Genomic DNA, 23,879 nt, shown 5'->3' with positions numbered 1-23,879 from the left:
AAAACCCCCACTCCACTCTGTCAAAGGCCTTTTCTGCGTCTATCGACAGTAGGGTAGGGTTACCTGACAGCTCTGGTGATGAGTGAATGAGATGGAGAGTTTTGCGCATGGTATCGGCTCCTTGCCTACCCATTATAAACCCGACTTGGTCATTGTGTATCAGGTGGGGGGTTAATACCTCTAGTCGAGCAGCCAGCACCCTAGTGTAGATTTTGGCGTCTAAATTAAGTAGGGAAATTGGGCGGTATGAGCTACAATGTTTGGGGTTCCTTCCTTCTTTCGGAATTACTGTTATAAGGGCCTTCATGAAGGAGTCGGGAGCTGTCCCTGTTTCTAGTATCTCATTAAAGAGTATGGTCAGGAATGGTGTAAGTTGCGCGCTGAAAGTTTTATAAAACCCTGCGGTATACCCGTCCTCACCAGGGGATTTGCCTACGGTGAGTCTCTTAATCGCTTCCTGGACCTCGGGTTCAGATATCGGGGATTCCAACAGTTCAGCTTCGGAGCATGAGATTTTGGGCATGTCTACCAGGGAGAGATAATGATCTGCGTCTAATTGGCCTGGGGTCACTTCTGAGGTATACAGGTGCTCATAGAAGCTGGCGAAGCTCTCCGGTATGGTGAGGGGGATGGGGGAGGTCTCAGAATTTTCTTCAATTATCTCTTTCACTTTTCGTTCCGCTCTTTGTTTTCTTAATCTGGCTGCCAGTAGTGCGTCAGCTTTGTCTCCTTTCTCATAGAATTTTTGTTTGAGAAGTCGAAGTTTGCGTACGATTTGTTCGTGTTCCAGCAATCTCAGTTCTTCCCTTTTACGTTGTGCTATTTTAATATTATCACAATCTGCCCCTAGGTGTCCCTTGTCTTCGCTTTCCAGTTTGCGTATTTGAGACCGGAGCCTATGCTCGATGATCTTCCTTTCCCTTTTCTTGGTAGATCCTTCACGTATTAGGATACCTCTCCAAGTAGCTTTGCCCGCCTCCCATACTGTTTGCTTGGAGACTTCTCCATTATTATTCAGTTTAAGGTATTCCTCGATTTCAGTCGCCATTTCAATTTTAAATACTGCGTCCTTCCACAGGCTTTCGTTACAGCGCCACTTTCCTCCTGGAACAGGCAAGTCTGCCCATTTTATGTCTGACAGGACCATATCATGGTCTGACCACGTTATCGGAATGATTTCTGACGACATCGTGGATTCGAGGAGGTCTTTAGTGAGATACAAATAGTCGATCCGGGTGAAGGTTTTATGTGGGTTGGAGTAAAATGTGTAACCTCTATCATGCGGGTGTTTAGATCTCCATGCGTCTTGTAGGTCATATATCTCCATAATGTCAGGGAGACTCGTGTACTCACTTCTCGGTTGGTTTTTGGCCTCAGGGTTACCTGGTTCCCAGTCTTTATTCGGGTCTGCCCACAGATTGAAATCTCCTCCGAGAACAACCTGGCCTGATGCTTCCAACATTATTTTGGGTATTGTCTTCTCTAGAAATTTGGACTGCCCCGTGTTGGGAGCATATATTACCGCCACTGTCACTCTGACCTTTGTGATCCTCCCGGATATCAGGAGGGCACGCCCACTCACATCAGACCAAGTCTTATCAACTTCAAAATTAATTCCATTTTTGACCAAGATTCCGACTCCCCCCTTCCTAAGTGGGCCAGAGCCCCAGAATTCCTTTCCTCCTTTTTTCCCTAATATCCCCCTCTCTTCTCCCTTAGCGAACTTCGTCTCTTGTAGAAGGAGGATGTCAATTTGGGATCTTCGAAATTCCCTTGCCACCAGTGATCTCTTGGTTGGTGAATTGAGGCCTTTCACATTAAGTGTTCCTATCCGAAGGGACTCCCTGTCTTTCTGCTCTTCAACCGGTGTCATTTTCAAAGTATTTCAGTCGCAAATTTGTGCCCTTCGTTGAGTAGGTGTATCCCAGATAAAGTCTCTTAGGTTCTTGAGCTGCCCCTTGTGTTGCCACTGTCGCATCATATTCTGTTCGTTTGTCGTCCGCCCCACCTTCCCTTCCCCCACCCCACCCAACCTGACGGCGTTCGTGCAGGTCCCAGTAGAGACGTGGATCCGGCATCGAACCACCCTTGGGGACCGTTACTTCACGTCCCCAAGACCACATTAACATCTTTGTTTTGACTGAGCCCCCGTTCATCCCCCCTTCAGTTTACATGACCCAAATCTCGTCAGCGCTCCTAGATCCTTAGGCAGTTCGGGTCATGCACAGGTGTAAACAAATGTGTGCCGTCTTACCAGCATTGCGATTCATCAGTTCTCACCCCCTGGAGGCGTGTTACCTCTCCGAAACTTTCTTGAACCCTTGACTCGTTTTCTTCTGGGGCCCTGTATGCGCCATCTTCTTTCTTCCCTGCGTTGGTCCTCTCGCCCATCTTCTTCCATATTTGAACCGAGGAGTTCCGAAATACATGCTTTAATCTCTCCTTCCGTGCTTAACTTGGTTTTGTTCCCGTTATAGTCAAAGGATATGGAGAAGGGGTATCCCCATCTGTATCTTATATTCTTTTCCTTCAGATGTTTGGTGAGGGGGCCACACATGCGTCGGAGTGCCAAGGTCATAGTGGATAGGTCTTGATATATCGTGACTTGGGATCCTTGGAATGTAATTGAGTCACTGCTTCTTGCTTTCTCTAGGATCCTCATTTTGTCCTGGAAGCAGTGAAATCGAGCCAGGACCGATCTGGGTCCTCCTGGAGGGCCGCCGGCTCTGTGTATTCTTTCTGTCTTTGGTTCGTCAACCTCTTCATCGGCGAGTAAAAGCTTGATGATATCATGGAGGGCATTCCTCAGGTCACTCTCTGTTTCCCCCTGTTGTTCCGGAATACCGAAGATTCTCAAGTTGTTCCGTCTCTCCCGATTTTCCAAGTCATCAAGCTTAAGTTTGAAGCTTTCTTCACGTTGCTCCAGTTCGGTCATCCGCTGGTCCAATTGTGCCTCCAGGGTGTCTATTGATGTCTGATTATTCTCGACTCCGTCCAACCTTTCTTCCATGGTATCCAGTCTTCGGGTGATTTTATCAATTTTGGAGCCAATACTGGCTCCCATGTTCTTAATTTCTCCCAGGAGAGCAGCGATGTCTCCTTTGGTAGCTGCGGACTCACTCACTGAGGAGCTCTGGTTCGCCATCGTAGAGTCCAGATTCTCGGTAGGGGACGGGACGTAGGAGTATGTGGCTAGTTTGTTCTTTATGTCCATTGGTTTTCCCAGGGTACTGTGGAGTTGCTTGGGGAATTTGGGTTGCCAAATTTCAGAGGAGGCACACGCCCCTAAATCGGGGGCCCAACCCTCTGTATTTCCGTATCAACGGTTTTGCTTGGCTCGTTGGGGGTCGTGAGATCCTGGTTCGGCGGTGATTGTGCTCGGAGTGTGGTAGATTCACTGGGGGCACGTGGGTCGCCTGGGGTGAGGCCGGGGAGCCGTCTTCTTCTTTTTTTTTTTTTTTTTTTTTTGCAATGTGGAGGGATGTGCCCGCGGGGTGGATGCGGGTGGTGTCGCTGGGAGGGCACAGCGGACTGTCCCCCAGTACCACGATACGTTCCTCAGTCCGTTTCAGTCCGGTATGATCATTTCCTCCGTTGAGGCCTCTCCTCTCGGTCGTGGGCTTTGATCCTTGATGGTGAGGCCAGTGCTTGGCCCCCTGTGTTTCAATACGGTCCGATGGGCCGGGTGTAGTGGGTGTTCCTGGTGGTGTTCTCGTCTGCAGCGCACTTACGGGGGTGGGGGCTGGGGGCCGCGGGGGGGCACAGTTTATCACTCTTGTGTATGGAGGCCGTGAGATACGGTATCCGCCCCGTCCTTTTCCCGTGAAACTGTCTCTCGGGTTTGTCGGGGGCAGGCTCCGGCCCCACGCGCTCAGTTCCGTTGGGGTTTTAGCTATTCCAGCCTCCGCGGCGCTGAGGGGCAGGATTCTGGGGAGTGCCGCCTCGCACCGCGTATCACCCACCTTTAGTTCGGTCCTGTTTCGGCTTCCAACCCACGGCGCTACTCCTTCGTGTTGGAGGGGCGCCCATTCACTGCGGGCAGTGCCCTTCGCTTCCGGGTCTCAGCCGCGGGGCCTACTTCAGTTCCTCTGCTAGTTGCCGCTCGTTGTCGCTTGAGGGCTCGCCAGTCGTCTCCGTGCCCGTATGATGACTCGGCCTCACGGGGCGATTTCTGGGCGAGTCTTCCACCGTTTTTGCTCCGGATTTTCGCCGCATGGGGGGGGGACCTTCCGACAGCAGTGAGTCCGTTTTTACCGCGGGGGGGGGGCCTTAGGTGGGGGCTCAGTCCACTTTGGGGGCCGTGGTAGCGGAGCTCACGCACAGAGCATGCTTATCCGTGCGCCCCCTGGTGGCCGGTCTCGCGATCCAGTTCTTAAAGTTCCGAGGGTTCATACCCAGAGAAAAGATAGGATTAAGAAAGATTGGCGATGAGGGGCTCAGCCCTCTGGGAACCCCTTTTTTCCTTCGTGCTTTATCCCATGCGTCCACAGTGTGTCTGGTGGCCAGCAGTAGCCTCTCTGGCTGTCGCATAGGAGGTGGAATGTGCGGAAGGAAGCGCAGGGAGAGGGCAAGGCGAGACTGTTCGAGTTCGACCCATCTAGGGCGGTCGGAGGACACCTGCCAAGCCTGGGTGATTGCCAATTGTGCTGCCATCTGGTATCCCTGTAGGTCGGCTACTCCCAGGCTGCCCAGCCTGGCGTTCCCCAGCATTGTTTTCAGGGGGATTGCCAGATAAAGTGCAGCACATTCCTCTGGAGGTCCCAAAGAGCCGGTGGTGGGATAGGCACCGGAAGCGAGGAGCAGGCATACAGGAATCTGGGGAGAAGGTTCATCTTACAGGCGGTTATACGGCCCATTAATGAGATTTCCTGCAATTTGCACCACTTCAGGTCATCTGCTAGTTCCTTAAAAAGAGGGGGGAAATGTATGGGGTAGACCTCCTTTTTGGTTTGCCGGGACCCCAAGGTAGGGGGATCGTCTTGGTTTTCCACTAAATGGGACAAAGCAGGGTCAGGGTTGCCTTTTCCAACGGGGTCAAGCCTATCCCTAGGGCTGTGGATTTGTTGAAATTAATAGTGCAACTGGTGACTCTTCCATAGTCTTTTATCTCAGCCAGGGTGTGTTCCAGTGAGAGGGAAGGCTGTGAGATGGTGAGTAGGACGTCGTCCGCATATAAGGCCACTTTATGTTGGGAGGGTCCGACCTGGAACCCCCTGATAGTCATTTAATCTAATCCTTTGGGCAAAGTGTTCCATAACCAGGGTGAATAAGAGTGGAGACATCCCTGCCTGGTTCCGCTGGTTAGAGGGATTGGGGGGGAAAGGGAGCCGTTAACTCTTAAGAGGGTCTTTGGGGATCTGTAATTCGCCAGGACCATGGTTCGAAACTCTGATCCGAAGCCAAAAGCCTCCAGAGTGAGGTTCATAAAGGTCCAGTCCACTTTATCTAACGCCTTGGTGGCGTTGAGGGCTAGCAATGCCAGGCCTTGGGAGTTACGGTTGCCAGGTCTATTAGGTCTAGCGTTCTGCGAATGTTGTTGCTTGTTGCTCTGTTTCTGATGAATCCGGTCTGGTCCGGGTGGATTATGTCGGGCAGGATGCGAGAAAGACTCATTGCCAGGACCTTCGAGAAGGTGTTAGCATCGATATTCAGCAGTGCAATAGGTCAATAAGAGGCTGGATTTGCTGGGTCCCCCCCAGGTTTAGGCAGGAGGATTGTAATAGATTCCTGCATGGAGGGGGTTATCGTGCCTGTGCTCCGGAAAGAGTTAAAGAGGTTCACCAATGGTGGTAGCAGTTGGTGCCTGAAGAGTTTGTAAAATCTGGTGGTGTATCCGTCTGGTCCGGGGGCTCTGGGTTTGAGGGTTTCTATGGCCTCTTCGACCTCCTCTGCTGAGATAGGCGCATCTAGAGTATTTCGGGCTGAAAGCTTCAGCTGGAGAAGGGCAGCCTTTTGTAGGTATGCAGTCTGCTCCTGTTGGTTGCGCGGCTGCGCAGACATTACTTGTACAAGGTGTTCGGCTGCTAAGCGCAGTTTCTCCGGCTCCGAGTATTGGGTTATACCTTGAGGGTCACGCAGACCGATGATGGTGTTGTTCTTTTTGATTTTGTCGAGCTTTGCTACCGTTAACTTGTTTGCTTTGTTGTTCCTGACATAATAAAACTGTTTGGTTTTCGCTAGAAGGTGTGCCGTGTGCTCGGCATAGTGCGCCTCAATTTTCATCCGCGCTGTTCGGAGCGCTCGTATTTTGGGGGACCAACCTTTTTCTTTGTGCCTAGTCTCCACTTCCCAGAGGGCTTCCTCGAGAGCCAACGCGGGTCTGCCTTCTGCTTCTATGCTATGCTACCCCACGTGCTATAAGTTCTCCCTGGATGACTGCCTTCATGGCATCCCAGGTATTGGCCGGGGAGGTGTCCTCGATGGGGTTTTCCTGGAAGAAGTTCGAAATTGATGTTGCTATGGCGTCCCTGATCGACATATCATTCAGCAATGGGTCATACAGTGACCATCTGCGGTGGGCAGTGGGGGTAGAGTCATGGGCACGGATTTCCAGGGTTACCGGGGCGTGGTCCGACAGTATTCTAGATCCAATGGACACCTCATTCGTGAAGGCCAGGACCTTCGGTGATGTCAGCAAGAGGTCAATCCTTGAAAAAGTTCTGTGGACGTAAGAGTAAAAGGTGAAATCTGTTTCCGAGGGGTGCAGCACAGCCATGAGTCGACCACCTCCAGGGCCCTGAGTAGTCGTAGCAGACCAAGAGCCAGGGTGGTGTCTCCGGAGGAGGCCGGGTGTGAATTGTCCCTCGAGGGGTCTGGCACTCCATTGAAGTCCCCAGCCAACACGACCTGACCCTCCGTGAAGGGAATCAGAGCGGAGGACAGGGCTTCGTAGAATGCGACCTGTCCCGTGTTCGGGGCGTAGACCGAAATGAAGGTGTATAGCTGGTTCAGCAGGAGACATTTCACTGCCACAAATCGTCCCTCTGGGCAGAGTTTATTGTCCAGCACGTGGGGGTTCAGTCCCTTCTTAAAGAGGACTGCTGTGCCTCCTTTCTTGTTGCCACCTGAGGCAATGAATTGTTTAGGGAATTGTTGGGAGCGTAGGCGCCCGAAGTCCACTGGCAATAGGTGGGTTTCCTGGAGCAGGGCCACTGCTGCTTCCTTGTCCTGGAGCTTCTGTAGAATAGATTTGCGTTTGGGGGGGAGAGGGGGGAGGGTTCAGCCCCCTGACATTGAGGGAGACGATTCTCAGAGTGCTATGATCCCGAGAAGGGGGGAGGGGGGTCTCTGGAGGGTTCATGTGAGAGGTATAGGTTGGGTTGAGGCCAGCCATTGCTCGAATGGGTAGGAATGGCCGTTATCCTGCTCTTGGGTTTTTAGTCCCCGCCTCCAACGGGGAGGTCGGGTGTTAACTAACGGGGGGATCGGCGCTGTGAGGCCGTGCCACCCCAGGCCAACTGGGCCAAATAACAGAAGTCAGCCAAGGTTGCTGAAACTTGTGGCCAGTCTATGGCTGGCATTCCAAGGATCTGTAGGTGTAACCTACCTTGGAAGTGGGCAGGACCTATGGGGGGGGCCTGCTGCGGTGGATGTATGATGGTCTTTTGCGGAGGTACAGTGTATGGCATTACCCCAGGGTCAAGGGGAACCAGGGCCAAAGAGGAACGGGGTCGCGTTAGGTCGGGCTCTGAATGTTCGCTTCCCGGCCTCCTATTTGTGCGCCATCCTGCAGTGTATGGTCACCTCCTCCTTCTGTCCCTCGGGACCCTTGTCCGCGTGTTTCATTTTTCTTTTGGTGGGGTACCGGAGTCCCCTCGGCGACGCCCCCTGAGAGGTCGTCCCGGGTGAGGGTGGGCACATTATTTGTGCGGCGACCTCCAGGTGGGTAATTCTTCGTAGGGTGCCTTTGTAGGTAAATTGTAATGCTGTTGGGAAGAGCCACCTGTAGCGGACTTGTTGGCCCTGAAGAAAGAGAGCCAATGGACGGAGAGATCTTCTTTTTTGCAGGGTGAGAAGGGAAAGGTCCTGGTAAATTTGGAGTGGGGATCCTTGTAAAGTTATTTAGTTTCGGGTGTGGGAAATTGATGCAATGGCCTCTTTGGTGGTGAAAAAGTGTACTCTGGTGATAACGAGAACTTGAATCTGACTCCACTCCATGGAGCGAGCGTAACTTGTGGGTGCGGTCCAGCAGAAGTTGGGCCTTGTCTAAGTCTGGGAGAAGGCATTGGAAGAAATCCCTGAGATATTCAGTTAGTTTTCGGTCCGGGACCGAGGCGGGAATACCTCGAATTCGTAGATTATTGTGCCGAGCTCGATTTTTGAGGTGCTCCTGTTTGAATTCCAGGATTTCACATCTGTTTTGTAATGCTGTGATTGACTGCTGGATTCCATCTATAGCCGTGGCGTGGTCCTGGGCCTGGTCCTCAACCTCCCCCAGTCTTTGTTCTGCCTCTGTTACTCTCTGGTCTATGTGTTCTAATTTTGTCGAGAGCTCAGTCATACAGGACCAAAATTCAGCTTTAATGTTGGCCATAAAGGCCAGTAAATCGCTTCTGGTTGCGAGGTGTTCCTTACCCTCCTGGTCCGCCTGTGGAGTAGAGCCGAGTGGATCTTGTTTCCTCCCCTTATCCGCTGCCAGCAGCATTGTGGCAATGTCTGTATTTTTCATGAGTTTTGGTTGTTTTGACATGATGCCCCTTTCTCTGGACAGGCAACGGAGTATGGGGAATCGCTGAATGGGCCGGGGCACCCCAGGAATAGTGCTGGAAGTCTTTAGAGGCCAAGAGTCCACAGGCCGTAGTGGGATGTAAGCGGGCGAGGGCCTCACAGGTCTTAGGGACAAGGAAAAGGCGTACCACACTCTGCAGGCGGGAATGGGAGAATGGGAGATCCCGGGGGTGCCCTGCTCATGGGCGCTGGGAAACCAAGACTCATGTGCGGGTCACAGAGGCGAGAAAGGTGGAGGGGGGCGGATCCCCTCCCCCGGTGCTGCAGGTCATCCGGGAAGGTCCCCAGGAGGGGGGGGGGCTGGGGTCGCTGAATGGGCCAGGGCACCGCAGGAGTGGTATTTAGGTTCTAGGTGCCCCAGGGGGCCTGGTGGGTCTGCAGAGTCTGAGGAAGGCCAGCGTTATGACGCTTTGTGATTGGGGCAGAGTGCACTTACCGGGGTGCATGTGTGTTACGTTGCAGGGTTCCGGTTCATCCACATCGGTTCCCCCGATGGTTGTACTCCTCTCTCCAAAGGCCGTGGGAAAAAAAGGGGGGAGAGGGTTCCCCTCGTCGCTGCGAGCAGTCAGTTGGCTGTTTTCGGGTGCAGGGAGGCCTTAGGTTCAGGCGTGAATCGTGTTCGGGTTGGGTGTCCTTGATTGCTGCAGGCGTAGCGCCCCCCCAGGTGGTGTGCAGCGCGATGGTGAAGACCCCTGGCCTCGGGCTCCAGTCCGCGGTTCGCCGCCCCCGATCTAAGCGGGCTCCTGGAGGGAGGCTGCTAGCCCCACAGCCGTTTCTGGATGCAGGTCGGCCCCGGCTTCAGGCGGGGGGAATCTTGATGTGGGGCTGGATGTCCTCCGCTGCCGCTGGTTAGGCGGGCTCTGCGGGGCGCGCAGCACGATGGTAAGTCTATAAAATGCAGGCTTTCGGCTTGCGAGTCGCTGCCGCCGTCTCCGACCGGAGCAGACTCTCAAGAGTGGCAGCCTTACCCGCGGTGCGGATCCGGCCTGCTGAGCGTCCCGGCCGGGAGCCGCCGAGCCCCCAAAATGAGGCTCAAGGAAGGACAGCAGGCGGGGAGCAGGGCAGCACGTCCCCAGAGTCTTCTGCAGAGCCGATGTAATGGCAGATGCCCCGCTCACCGTGTGGTGGGTGGGGGCGGCGCCCCTGTGATCTCTGTGCATGCCGTCCGTAGGCAGCAGGTCCCATCCGGTCTTGTGGGATGTAGGACCTCGTGAAGCTGTTGGGCCATGGGACGTTGGGTCTCATCTGCTCCTCGCGCTGTTGCTGTCCCTCCCCCTCTCGCCGGGACGCCCATACGCCATCTTGGGGCCTCCGAGGCCAGCGGGCCGATTCCTCGCACATCAGTTTTGGGGCTCAGGAGGTGCGATGGCTATACATTTTTAGCCCCCAATGTGCCTGGGGTGGTCCGACAGCGGCAGCCCCGCATTCCGCTTCTCGTACCCCGCGGGAACCGCCTAATTTTCGATACCGAAGCGGGCTCCCCATGGAGGCTGTTAGAAGAGCGGCCACATCGGTGGCGCTCTTGGCCACGCCCCCCCTATCTGCCATTCTTACACCAGCAGAATCAAAATGGACTTTGGATGGCCCTGGGGCCGGTTTTATGAGCCACATTAATATCCATGGAGATGGGCTGGATTTTTGTAACTGAAGTTGTACTTGTTGCGTAGCCTCACACAGCCTGCCGCCAGAATGCACACGGAGAACATCATCAAAGAAAAATTAACACTTAGTAAGAATTAACTTTGCTTTGATGGTGTACCAATAGCATGAGTCGTGGGGCTGCCAATGCCCCAGCCATCCACTGGCTTGGCGCCAGGCAGTCAGCTACACGTTCTCTTCGAGAACACCAACAATTCCTATCGTGGAGGGTTGGGCTCTACATAGAGTTTGCTTTTGCCTGCCTTGGGTGGGGGGCAGGGCGGGGCTGACCCAGTGATGACTCCTGAGCCTCGCCCTCTCAGGGCAGGGTCAGGGGGTCTGTTGATATGTAGCAGGCTGGCAGTGGTAGCCAATCATGCTCAAGACGCGTGGTCCGTCATGCGCATTGATGTGTTGCTGGGTGGCACACCCAGCTCAATGCGCAAATATTCAAAAGGAAGTGTTGATGAGAGAGGAGGGCGTAGGCTTCAAGCAAAGCACACCCGTCAACGACAAGGGGCCTATTTGAGCTGCCTGGCCCAGCCGTGAACTGTAATAGAGTCTCTGTAGACTTGATTGTTCTCGTTCAGAGTGACTGCCTCTTCTCCTACTCCCGACTCCCGCTGGCCCATTCAATTTTATGTTTTAATACTTACTGTGTTCCTGGCACTGTATCTGGATCTCGTGCGGAACAGAGCCGTGTCGTGGTCTGCGTGGGTCATTGCTTGCAACTCCTGGCTCAGTGTGGGCTAGACAGCGGTGGAGGGCCGGCCTTTGTAGTAGGTTTAGTCCTTACAAAAGTGCACCATGGCAGAGGTAAACACTGAATCCTAAAACTACCCATTTGTGTGTATATAAATGTGCGCGTGCAGGATTGCCAATTTGAATGAATGCCAGAACAACACGCTTAAAGTAGTGTGGACTCAGCCCACATGGAAGAGCGTCCCTGGACAGACCAGGTGCAAGGAAAGGTGAAAGATCCTGTCCTGGTGGTGCATGCAGGGCCTAGGTATCCTGGTTGATGTGAAGTTTTCGGAAATGGTACCAGTGTGCAGTCTTTCATTATATTAATTGAAGCGTCGACCTGCTCCAAATTCCCATTCCCCTTTTACCTTTATCTTCCTGTCTCCACCCGCCATATTCTATCAAGCCTGGCCCCAAGTATTCAATTGAATCCGATTTCTCATAATGTGGGCCTAGGGGGTGTTAGGGACTTGGCTGTCCATGTTGCTCATCTGTGCATAAGGCTTTTATGGTGCGGCTCAGTTGGTTTGTTGGAGGCAGCCGCACTGATGCTCACTAGTGGGCACTGGGTTTCTGGTCGCAAGTCCGAGACAGTCTGTGCTTGCCTATGAATTTTAAGATAGCCCAGGCTGGGCACGAGCCCTCACTTCTTTGGGGTGCTACCCAGTGGGAGGGCTCCACAAATGGAGGAGGTCCGACTACAGTTTAGGCAAATCAGGCGGGACTGGTTCTGAAGTGGTTATCTGCTGCGGCAATGTCAGGACAGAGTTACCAAATGTGCAACCTAATGTATAAAACATTAATGCTGCTCTGTGTTGCTACTCAGCAAAAGAGATGTTAACGCTGCTGTCAAAGGTGCTACGCGCCTGTCAGTGCTGCTTTGTGTTAAAGGCATGTGAATGTGATGGTGTTCTGTGATGAAAACACTCAGTGCTGCCCAGTGGTAAAGGCATTTGATGCTACTCAGTGTGTCAGTGTTAAAAAAGCACAGTAAAGGCGGTTAATTATAAAGGTTTGGTGGGCCTGGGAGGGAGTGGTGACGATACAGTATTTAGATGGCTCCAGTGTCACAATAAATATGTGCAGGAAGCTCTATGTTTCAATGTGGTCTGCCCTAAATCTATTTTGTCGTACCTGCTGGCTCCTTCATGCAGTGAGATGGTATGTATGCTTGACACACTTATCAGGTCATAATCAAGCCTCTCTGAAAGCTCTCTAAGACTTAAAACGAACTGCATCCATGCCACATGTCTCTTTCTAACCCATGATCGAAAGCTCTTATTTTCTAAAAATGTCTGAAATTCGACATGGACAAACCGCTGCAGGCCAGGACAAAGCTTCATAATTGTAGTTTATAGACATTTCCCTTAAGCTGTAGTAAATATTGCTGCATTTATGTGTATTTTGTGCATGCCCGTTGACTAGGAGTGTCCAATGCACAGTGCTTCTTGTAAGAGTTGATTTCCTAAGTTCCAGTGTACAATTATAGGACACAGTCAATTGTATTCTGCATTAGGTATAAAGTGTGGCAAGCACAAGAGTGCACTATAATTTGTCATAATGTGGTCCTTTCGCTCTCAGTCCAAACTGTTGGCTTTACTGTTTGACCTTTCTTCCAAACTTTACAGCATATGGCTGTTGCGTTCTGTAAACTCTAGGATTGTATTTCAGAATGTACCATTTATCCAGAATATGGGTATTAAGGCAATCAGCAAAACTAATTTAATTAAAAAATAATATTTCCCAGAATGCCTTGCACACTGCTTTTTCCTTACCTTTGCAAGTCAAGGGTGGGTGAAATAAAAAGAACATTTGTGCTGGCAGACGGTTGCATTTGCTGATACCTAAGGGGTACTATCATTATTCTCTCTTAAAAGCTCAGTTTTGTTTATTCCAACGTTAGTCACTGTCTCTGGCATCTAAACGCTGGCCCTTATTCCAAACAGCCGGCTTTAATATATATTGGGTGTATGGTTGAATGTACAGATCCTACCTTTTATTGTGCCTGTGCACTAGCAAAGCTGAACCCCAATACACAAAATGATACGAAACAATGTTTTCTCCGTGCCACCCTGCGCCTTGGGAGTTTTGTTACAGGACCCTCAGTAAGGGACCTCTCAGAGGCTGTCTATGGTTCAGATTCAGTGGCTGCATTGAGGACCCTTTCTGAAGTTGCATCAAGGCCTATTTTCTTGGGCCATTTGTGTGCCTGGGAGGGAGGCCGAGGGACATAAGGTTTATTGCACCCTGTTTCCTTTGAATACATGTTTTCTGGTGTAGGGCATGTTTGCTCAGGGTTTTGAAAAAAAAACAGGAAGTTGTGGAAAGTGAGAGCTTCTCACTTCACTAAAGTCTAAATACAGCGATCTAAAGCCTGGTTATCGCTACTGCCAGTTCTGCATCACGTTGTGCCATACTGGTATGAGCATCAGGTGGTGCGCTGAGGACAGGTTTTCCTAATTTTCCAGCCAGCAATCGCACCTCAGTAGTTTAGGTGCATTACCCTGATTTAACGAGGGATGGTTCTCACACTGTAGAATTTGGTAGCATTGTGGAGGTGGTAACCGTAGTGTGGCACTGCTTTAGATTGGGGATTGTCTGAGTGGCATGAGGTGTTTGGTGGCACTGTGGTTGTGGGGAATTGTGCATTGTTAAGTCGTAGCTGAAACTGCATGCTTGCAAACTCACCCTTTCCTGGCACCTTACTAGACAACACATACAACCATTGTAAATTCTGTCCCCTAATCCCGTGAGATATCTATACCTAGACAGACCCAGATGTGTGGTTCATGCATGTTTAGATTAAATGCTTCTGTCTGAACATGAATTGATCACACTCATGCTGTCTCGACTAAGGGCTTGTTGATGCAGCTGCCCTTTGGTATCATCTTTTTAACTGCTATTTTCCAACATAACAATGGGGTAGGATTTACAGAGAGTGTGGAAGGAAAGTAATAAGGAGGAATGGTAGAAGAGACAAAAACAAGGAGGGCAGAAGGATGGGGGAAAGCTGGTAGGGAGACAGGAAGGAAAGGAGGAGAGGAAAGATGCCCATGAAAGATGGGGTGGAGAATGGAAGGGGAAGCAAGAAAAAAGGAAGGAACACAAGAAAAAAGAAAGAAGAAAATCAAGAGGAAGTTAAGTAGGGATAAGAGAGTGATGGATGCTGGGAGGGAAGAAGGAAGGAACTGCTTGCTCCTCCTAGGTTACTCTAGTAATATAGACCAGCAGGTTGCTGCAATCTATGCATGATCTGCAGCTAGCAGGTTCAAATCCTGGCAAGGCCAACTCAGCCTTTTATTAATTAGAGGTTGATAAATGAGTACCAACTACTTTGGTTGGGAATTATTGTATGTAAATATGTGCTATGTACAGTGCGTTAGCAAACGCGCTATTTAAATAACAAATCATTATCAAATGCCGGGGCAATGGAAAAGGAATGTTATCACTCAATTTCTCAAGTGTTTACACAAAACATTACATGCAACAAACACCATTAACCCTCCATAAGTATCATTTTAGGTGAGGGCCACTTTTTTGAGGTGTCTGGGCCCATTTTCTGTCCCCTGCCCGCCCCTGCCTGGGGTTAGTCTTATATCAAAGAAAAGAAGACACGTAGGAGGAGTGAGTGAGTGAGTGAGTGAGTGAGTGAGTGAGTGAGTGAGTGAGTGAGTGAGTGAGTGAGTGAGTGAGAGAGAAACAGAACTTTAATGCACTGTCCGGTCCTGCAAGCTATTGTGAGAATCTAGCTGTCCTCGGAGCAAGAAATCAACTATTGTCTGCATTCACATCCTATAGCAAGGGTCATTTGGAGCATAAGCCTCGAGTAGTCTACCGGAAACATGCAGAAAGGGGTTACTAACTACACCACGTTCTATATAAGCACTATTTGGTATTCGCTTGAAAAAGGTACTGTGCAAGTATTTAACTTAATTATTTAACTTTGGCAGATCAGTGCAGCCACCTAGTACCAGATTTGTGTCAATTCAGCTACATTTTCTAACTGTTCAAACCGTTACCGTAGACTCATATGAAGAGAACAGTAGTTACACTTGATGACTGACATTGGGATCCTGCGGTGGACCTGTGCTCATCATTCCAGGAACCTGATTGTGTGAATCATGGACCTTGTGTCAGGCTACAGCAAAACAAAAGATGTGGTGGCTGGAAGGGTTAGAATTCATCTTAACCTCTGGCATTACTCTGGGCAACCCTCCGGGCACTCGTTCTTCACCTGCCAAGCCATTACAGAAAGGGAAAAGACCATATGGTCTGGGGTAGGACCAAGCCTGATTTGCATATGGATTTACCCCCTTTCTGTAATGGCTTGGCAGGAAGAAGACCAATGGTCTGGCGGGTTAGCCAGATCCATGCCAGAAGTTCAGATTAATTCTAAAACTACCAGTCATCTCCTTTTTTGTTGTGCCTTGTCAGGCTGTCCCACTTCAGGACATCGGCCCAGGAATCTGACGTGCCACGTTGACTTCACTAAGGCACCTGGTGTCATGCTGTCATACCACTTCAAGATGTTAATCCAGAAACCTGATATTGTCCGATTAGCATCACTCCAGAACCCAACCTTAGACGTTGGTATCGATATTAGAGCTTGTAGAGTGCAGACAATCACCTTGAAAAGGCATCTACGCAATATCTGAAAGATATCTCAACAAATCACAAGGCCATTTAGATATATTTATTTTATGTATTTCACTTGTAAAGCGCACACAAGCCCTCAGGAATCAGGGCACTATAGAACCAGTTACATGCGGCCCAAAGGCGATAGTCATGTTATAGAGGCGCAGTCAGCGTACATCGTTATGCAGTATCAAGCAGTAAGTTTTAGTTTACATGGCAGATTTAGTTGAACAACCAAGTTTTCAGTGCTTTGTGGAAGGTCCAGGAGGAACCTTCAGCTCTGCGGGCAGGTGGGTAAAGAGAAGGGAACTCAGCCTTGGCCGCAAGGAGTGCTTTCAAGAACTTTTGCGTTTGAATAAAGAAATTTGTTTTGTTGAACTAAAGCTACCTATATTTCCCTTTAAAGAATTTTGTTGTGTGTGTCAGTGTGAAGGTCAGAAATATTTTGGACACTATGTAATTCTTTCCTTTGTTTTAGTTAGCTAGGCAATGACCTCTCTATTAGGATAGGGAATGTTAGGAGTTTTTCAAACCCTTTTTTATTTGAATAAATGGCAAACCTTGAGAACTTTACTTTTGTGTCCACTTCACATTTCTGACCCTTCACACGTTCCTCCAAAGAACAGAGAACTGGTGAGCTGCATGACTTTCCAATTAACCTGACATCAGACTGTGACATCACTCCGGAACACACCAAAAAATGTGCGACTTCTCTCCAGGAATCCGATATCTCACACTGGCAACACTCTATGAACCCAAGTTCAGAAATCACTTAAGGAAACTGCAGAAGTAAGAGTCTGACACAGTGGTGGCATGCTTGTTGGCAAAGACTTGATATGATATAGCATTTATAAAGGCGCCTATACACAAGTGTTTCAAGGCACAACGAGGCAAGGGAGGGGGAACAAAGGGAAGACAGAGACCGAGACAGAGAAAACGATCTTACTAGGCCCAGTGACATTGAGCTCGCTCAAGTACAGGGGAGAGGGCTGGGGAAAAGTGTGAGGGGAAAGAGGAAGGGGCAATGCAGTACATGGGATCAAACAATAAAAGAAGTGCCGCGAGCTGGTAGCAAGTGCAAGGGAAAGTGCAGACAGCAGGTGTCCAAAGTGCAGGTATGGGGTCTGTAGGGTTACAGATACAGATCCAAGTGCAAGGGTTGCTAGGGGGGCAGTCCAGGTGTACAACTGGCGGGGAGGGAAGTTCCCTCCCGGGCTTGAGATCAGAGGGTAGCCAGATGACCAGTGCCGTTTCAGTTTCAACCAGGAATTCAGCAGGGGAAAGGAAGAGAGAAGGCAGAAGCAAAGAGGAAAGTCTTGAGGTGCTTCCGGAACCGGAGATGGTTATCCTTAAGTTTCAGAGAGGCAGGGAGGCTGTTCCAGAGGGAGGCCTCAGCCGAAGAAAGAGATCTACCACCAACTCGTTGCTTGGAGAAGCGACTGTCCCTGAGAGAGTTGGAGGCAGAGGAGCGAAGAGCTCAAGTAGGAAGATATTTACAAAGAGAGAGTTGGGGGTATTGAGGCCTCAGGCCCCAGAAGGCCTTGTGGACAATGCAGAGGGTCTTGAACTTAATCCTCACAGCCACTGGGAGCCAGTGCAGAGATTTCAGTGCTGGAAAAATACGATCCCTGTGCTTGAGGCCAAGGACAAGTCTTGCAGTCCTGTTCTTGTTGATAGTTATTTATATATAAAAGTAAAGGAAAAACAATCGTGCCCTATTTGTCCGATGGGTTGCCCTATTTCAACAAAAAGGCTAAGAACTCTGTCAGGATGTCTATGAAAGTAAATGTCCACCATCCTTTTTCCAAACCTGTTTCTGTACCTTACACTTTAGACTAACTAAGGAAAAACTGGGTGTCTTCTTGATCCAGAAGGAGGCTTCTCTCGTTCTAGGTACACATTCAAATGTTCATTTCTTGATGAGAAAACACTATGAATGATTCTTTAACTTAAAAGTTCTTGATGTTGGATGATCTTCCAAACGTATACAAAAACACAGTTCCCAAGTATCAGGAGGGGACTCTTCCCACTATTCCTTTTTCCAGTACACAAATGTAGTATCCTGTCTGGTTTACTATCCTGCTAGACTTGACTGCAGATCTTCTTACCACAAAACACAGTTCACAAGTATCTGGTAGGAGTATCTTCCCCTGTTCTTTTTCCAGCTCAAGAATGTAGCATCAAGTCTGGTTCACTATCCTGCCAGACGTGACTGTAGATTTTAGTATTCCAGAAAATGTCTCATCTTTTGACAGTGGTTCCTTGACCCAATGTCTTCACTTTTTTGCACCTCTCTTTGAGGCTCCCAGACCCCTCTAGGTTGTCCCGGGATCTCCCGACTTATTGTGTAGCTTGTCTTTCTTATGTGTGGGTGCCAGACCCCTTTGTTATCTCAGGACCTCCCCGACTTGCTCTTGGCCCCAGCTCCTTCATTGTGTGCTTCTTTGGATTTGTTTGGGTCCTTGACCCCTGTGTGTCGCTCTTGCGGGGCTCGCCCAACTTCGTATGGGTCCCAAACCCTAGTGTGCTGCTTTAGCAGGGTTTCCCCGTCTTCATATGGGTCCCAGACCCCTCTCGGGTTTATCGTATGTGATACCCAGGCCTGATTCACTAGCCTGCCAGGCACTGGTTTTCATGTGACTGTCTTAGTTTTTCCCAAGTACTGGTACAACGGAGATGGGGTTCTTCAGCCTTCCCCCAACTGCCTCCTTCATTGTCTTCTATCACCACCACCTGCTACGGTAACCCAATTACCTTTTGTGACATTAACGGCTTGCTTGGGCGGCCTTACGGAACTACTTCTTCCTGCTGTGTGTTTCTGCATGTTTTTCAGCGGTTTCAGAGTGTCCTCTCATCGTTCCCAGGTCTGGTCCATCTCGGCATCTGCTTCTCGGCCCGACCATGCAGTCCGGCTCCCGATCTTTTCCGGGCCTCCAATTCTACAGCCTGGACAACGGGGAACACATCATGTGTTCGGCGAGGCTCTGTCAGCCTTTCCTGTTCTCCGTGGCAAGCCTCCAGCCGACTCTCGGTTTCTCCAGAGAGGATCTGACAAGGTACACAGTCCTTCCCTTTTTATCGCTGGTGCTGACTCTAGTTAACTGTACCGCGCATATTGGTTCCTCAGTGGGCTTTTGACTCCTTGCCTGTTTTTCTTTAGTGTCAGTGGTTGAATGCACGCCATCTCGGAAAGCCTCACTCTTCCTCATCCCAGTATGATCTGTATGGATGAGGTCTTCTACTCTACAGAGATACATAGACATGTGGGGGACAAAATAGACCTGAGTGGGGTGAGAGGAAAGAGAGGACAGAAATGGAGGGGGTGAATACCGCGTTCTCCCAAGATAATAGTCACCGGTCCCGTGGAGGTCTTCCCTTCCCATGAGATCCACCCGCTTAGTACCACCCCCAGGGGGATTATTGGGTAGCGGTCTCACGGGAAGGGGCTCCCACCGTGGGAGAAGTAACAATACCCTGGCATTTGTTACAAAACTCAAACATGTCTGTGACTTTAGTCAAGGAACCTGATGTCTGACTGTGATGTCACACCAGGAACCCCAGTTCAGACTGTGACAACCATTCAGGCACCTGAAATTCATCCCCTAGAGAGGCTAGTGCTTGCTTTAATTGTATTGTTGCAGTACATGTACATGTTGAAGTCAATCTTTCATAGGAAACAAAAGAATAGAAAAAGTCACCAATTAAAAATGATAATGGAGAGAACCTGAACTCTAAATTGCCACCTGTTGCAATGTCACGTGAAAGACGCTAGGGGATGGAAGTGGGGTGTCCCTGCGGACTGGGGACCGCTGTCCACTCTTTGAGGGTATCCTAGGTTTCCCACACCATCCCTAGCCTTGGTTTCCCTCTTGCCCCAAGAATGCTTCTCTAGCCTTTGGATCGCACAGGCGATATGAGAATGACTGAGGACTCCAGATGCAGCTCTCCCCAGCGCATCATACTCACGCTGATATGTGACAAGTGATCCTGCTATTTGCAGCCCGTTCGCCCGGAGGCGCCCAACTCCCAGAGACTTCATACAAGTTACCTGCGGTGAGACACTTACTAATCACGTCCACCCCAGTTTGTCAGAGGCACCACGCCATATATATGTTTTATCTACCCTGATCTTCCACCAGCCCAGATCTTTTGTTGCATTAAGTGCTTTTTACCTTACCAATTTGCCCAGAAATGTCCAGTAAGGAAATACACTCAACTAAGAGGATACTATATTTACAATGTTTTTCCTCTTTTTGGTTTCTTCACCACAGGGGCTGTTTATACGCCCTGAAGAAGGCGGCTAGTTTGATGAAAACATAAGCGATCCATCTTACTCAGCCTCAAGACGGATGGCACAGCCGCCGAAACGTCCAGTGTATACGAGGGGGAATTTTTAGCACATGCTAAGGACATTTTTAATTCTCTATGTGATTCAAACAACAGTCAGTAGTTTGATCACACTTTACCCCCGACGACGTTGGCACATGATTATCAGAATTATTCATACTTTTCAATGTTAAATTGATTAGATAGTTGGATGACCAGCACAATTGTCTAGGCACTTGAATAATTCATGTTATTTTTTTGTAAATTAATATTTATGTACCAGAAATTTGAACATCAAATACAACAACTGTAGGTGCAAAACTAATAACAGCCACCATATATGCTGTATTTTCAGTCTATGTTGTGAGCTTGTCTTTTTTCGTTAATTGCACTACTCTGCAGACCAGGATATGGCAAATGTTGCCCCTTGGTCTATGACACCAACGTCTTTTCTTCACAGTCTATTCATATGTTTCACATGTAAGTGTATATAAGGAAATTTTAGTTTTTTGTCCAAATACAGTTAAGCATATTCTATGCAACAGTCCCCACTGAGTATGTGTGGTTTTTCTTCCTTGACAATTTAATGGGCAATTAACTTTGGGATTGATTCCTTGAGTTCAAGTAGAAAGGCTCCCCAATACAATTAAAAGGCTGTTCTCCCATTGAGGAAGCAATTGGGTTGAGTCCACGTGTAGCAATACTACCTTTTAGTGGTTTTTTTATCCTGTATGCCTGAGTCTGCTACTTATCACCACGGGCATTCCGAGAATATATTTTTTGATGTGAATTACAAAACTCAAACATGTCTGTGACTTTAGTCAAGGAACTTGATGTCTGACTGTGATGTCACACAAGGAACCCCAGTTCAGACTGTGACAACCATTCAGGCACCTGAAATTCGTCCCCTAGAGAGGCTAGTGCTTGCTTTAGTTGTATTGTTACAGTACATATACATGTTGAAGTCAATCTTTCATAAGAAACAAAAGAATAGAAAAAGTCACCAATTAAAAATGATAATGGAGAGAACCTGAACTCTAAATTGCCACCTGTTGCAATATCACGTGAAAGAGGCTAGGGGATGGAAGTGGGGTGTCCCTGCGGACTGGGGACTGCTGTCCACTCTTTGAGGGTATCCTAGGTTTCCCACACCATCCCTAACCTTGGTTTCCCTCCTGCCCCAAGAATGCTTCTCTAGCCTTCGAATCGCATAGGCGATATGAGAATGAGCAGCTGAAGGAACATGAGTCTGCATGTCAAGTAGTCACCCTATCCGATCATCGCTGGTAGAGATACCAAAGGCAGTGAGTGACACTTACTGGCCCAGAGTCCTCTCACCGTGGGCACCCTGGCCTTTGGTGGAGAGTCAGGAAGCTTGCTCATGAAGAAGTCAAGTGGAAGGTCCATTGACTTTCATAGTGCCTTGGCCGGCTGGGAGCTGCAGGATAAGTATTTCCAAGAGGGCAAGCCCCTGGTTTCTAACTTCGGCTTGCAGCACCACAGGATGGTCTGCAAAGCAACCTAGAGTAACTGTAAACTGTAGTTCACCTCAGCCCTGCCCATTCACCACACATGTTCACTCTGCTCACACAGCAGACACCGATTTCTAAAGAACATGGCTCAACCCACTAGCAAATATCTGGTGAGCACCACAGCGGGAGTGTGTGGGTATCGGATCAAGTGTTGGAGTGCAAAGATTGAGGAAAGTCGAGTGCAGAGTAGAGCATAGCAGAACGACAAGGAGGTGCAGAGGCGAAAGAGGAAGAAGCAGAAAATATAACTCGAGCAGGGTAGAGCGGTGAGGAGGTGAAGGGGAGAAAGGGAGAGAATGACGAGGAGGAAGAGTGCAGGAGAGCAGTGAAAAAGTGTATATCTCCATGCATGTTGTCTTTTGGAAGAAGCAGGAGTGTTGATGATCAACAGTGAAAATCAAAGCACTCCAGTTTTCATGAATCAACGAAAGCAGTTGCAAAACATTGGCTTGTAGGCCCAGTGTTCCTTCTGACTGCACCTGGTGGGAGGCTCCATTTTGTTCCTACCAACTTGAAGATGGTTTGTTCTGCTCTTCACAAATTCACCACAGTTTGTCACTTGTGTTCTGCAGTGAGAAAGTGCCTTAAATTCATCTTGTAACTTTCTTGTATCCACTCAGGTGCCAAGAAAAGAGGTTTAAACGGTGCCCCATTTTACCCACCACCAGCGTGATCATAGTCTTCCACAATGAGGCGTTCTCTGCTCTTCTCCGCACTGTGTACAGTGTGCTCTACACTGCTCCGCGCATCCTTCTTCAGGAGATCCTCCTTGTGGACGATGCCAGTGATGATGGTAAGACCTTTCTTCCCATAGATCTGTACTTCTAGAAACAAGATTTAGCAGCTGTTATTGTGAGACTGACCCCTCAAAGTGGAAAACTAGTATTAGGTAGGCCTAAAGTGCATGGTGTATGGGTTAGGGTGGGAGTGGGCTGACTATTATAGGAGGTCTCTTTGAAAAGTTTGAGATCTACTTATTTCCAGTGTGGAAATGGGAAGCTGAGACTGGCACTTTGAATTCAAAGGACAGAATCAGGCTCACCATGATACACAAAATGAGGAGTCAAAGGGCCCCCCCCTTTAGTAGTGTGTGGCAAACTGGGCTGGTGCAATAATTTTTACCAACCAAGGGGAAGTAATATTTTGCTGTTCACCCACCCCCTCCCTCCCTCCCACCCAACCTGGCAAAGCAGACAACCGGTGTAGCGTACATAGGCAAACTAGTGCCCCACCTGTTATGTATGTGATTAACACAGCCTGAACCAAGCTCGTAAGCACCTAGCAGCTAGCACCATAGACGGCTGCCTCGACCTACTTTAGCAAAGAATAGGTTGCCAACAGGGAAGTGGGGATTTACTCTGACAACAAGCAAAATAATATGCAGCCAGAACCTCTACTAGACTAACAACCTGTCATTCTCCGCCAATTATTAGAATCAAAATCAGCTTGAAGTGTATGCCAAAAACGCCATTTTGCCTATGAAAAACCTATGTAGTCTGCAAATGGTACACAATTGCAGATCTGTTGCAATTCCATAATTGAATCCTTTTAGTCTTTTTTTACATTTTTAAACTAGATTTTCATAGCTGTGCGTTTTGCTAGGCACCCTAGTTAAGGTTTCAATCTTGTTTTCATACTTTTCAGAAACTGGGTTTGCCAACTCTGAATGTTTTTGGAACGGGTGATCAAGGTCGGCGAAACAAGGATACATTTACTGCAAAATCAAAAAGTGGGCTTTCTTTGGTAAGCTTCCACTTGGTGTTTTTTAAATTGTATAGAGTGACGTTACGGTTCCTCAATGTTCATCCAATTCACCAGCTAAGGTAGCAAAGCAACCTTAACTCCCTAGGCCGCCGCCATCTGTACGCTGATCTGTGTTGTGCAGGTAACTTAACTGATGAATGCGAGCACATTTCACATGCTCTCCTTCATTTAACCCTATGTACTGTGCCGAATCACAGGATTCAGTCACTTCTCCCCAGGGGGAAGCTTTTCCCTGTGGGGCTAGGGAGATGAGACCGCTACGAAATACCGTCCCTAGGGGGGTAGAGGCAAGCAGTACTTTACCGGGAGAGACTCCTCACTTGAGGTCAAGGACTCCCGTTCCAGTGAGGAACTCCCTACCAAATCTACCAGTAAACCAGCATTTATAAATCCTGCTGGAAGAAAACATAAAGGATCAGTGGATATTTGTTATTGCCAGGTTGAACCACTGAGAAAACCAGTAGAGAATTACTTGTGTGATACTGAGACGAAGAGCTGATGTGGGAAGTCCCA

The 23,879-nt window shown here is 49.1% G+C and overlaps 1 protein-coding gene across 6 annotated transcripts in view; it reads left to right on the top strand.

The window, feature by feature from the left end:
• The window catches only part of LOC138521912 (polypeptide N-acetylgalactosaminyltransferase 6-like), a 555,359-nt gene that overhangs the window by 252,889 nt on the left and 278,591 nt on the right, over positions 1-23,879 (top strand). For all 6 annotated transcript variants that reach the window (XM_069635078.1, XM_069635082.1, XM_069635080.1 and 3 more), the window contains one exon: positions 22,223-22,395. In XM_069635078.1, the coding sequence (XP_069491179.1) occupies positions 22,223-22,395 (173 nt within the window). The remainder of the gene's footprint in view (positions 1-22,222; positions 22,396-23,879) is intronic.

This window comes from Ambystoma mexicanum, chromosome 13, assembly GCF_040938575.1.
Source record: "Ambystoma mexicanum isolate Mex_15411 chromosome 13, UKY_AmexF1_1, whole genome shotgun sequence".
In the NCBI taxonomy this organism is placed as follows: Eukaryota; Metazoa; Chordata; class Amphibia; order Caudata; family Ambystomatidae; genus Ambystoma; species Ambystoma mexicanum.
The sequence above is the reverse complement of the archived record's forward strand: the minus strand, read 5'-3'. Positions and strand labels throughout refer to the sequence as shown.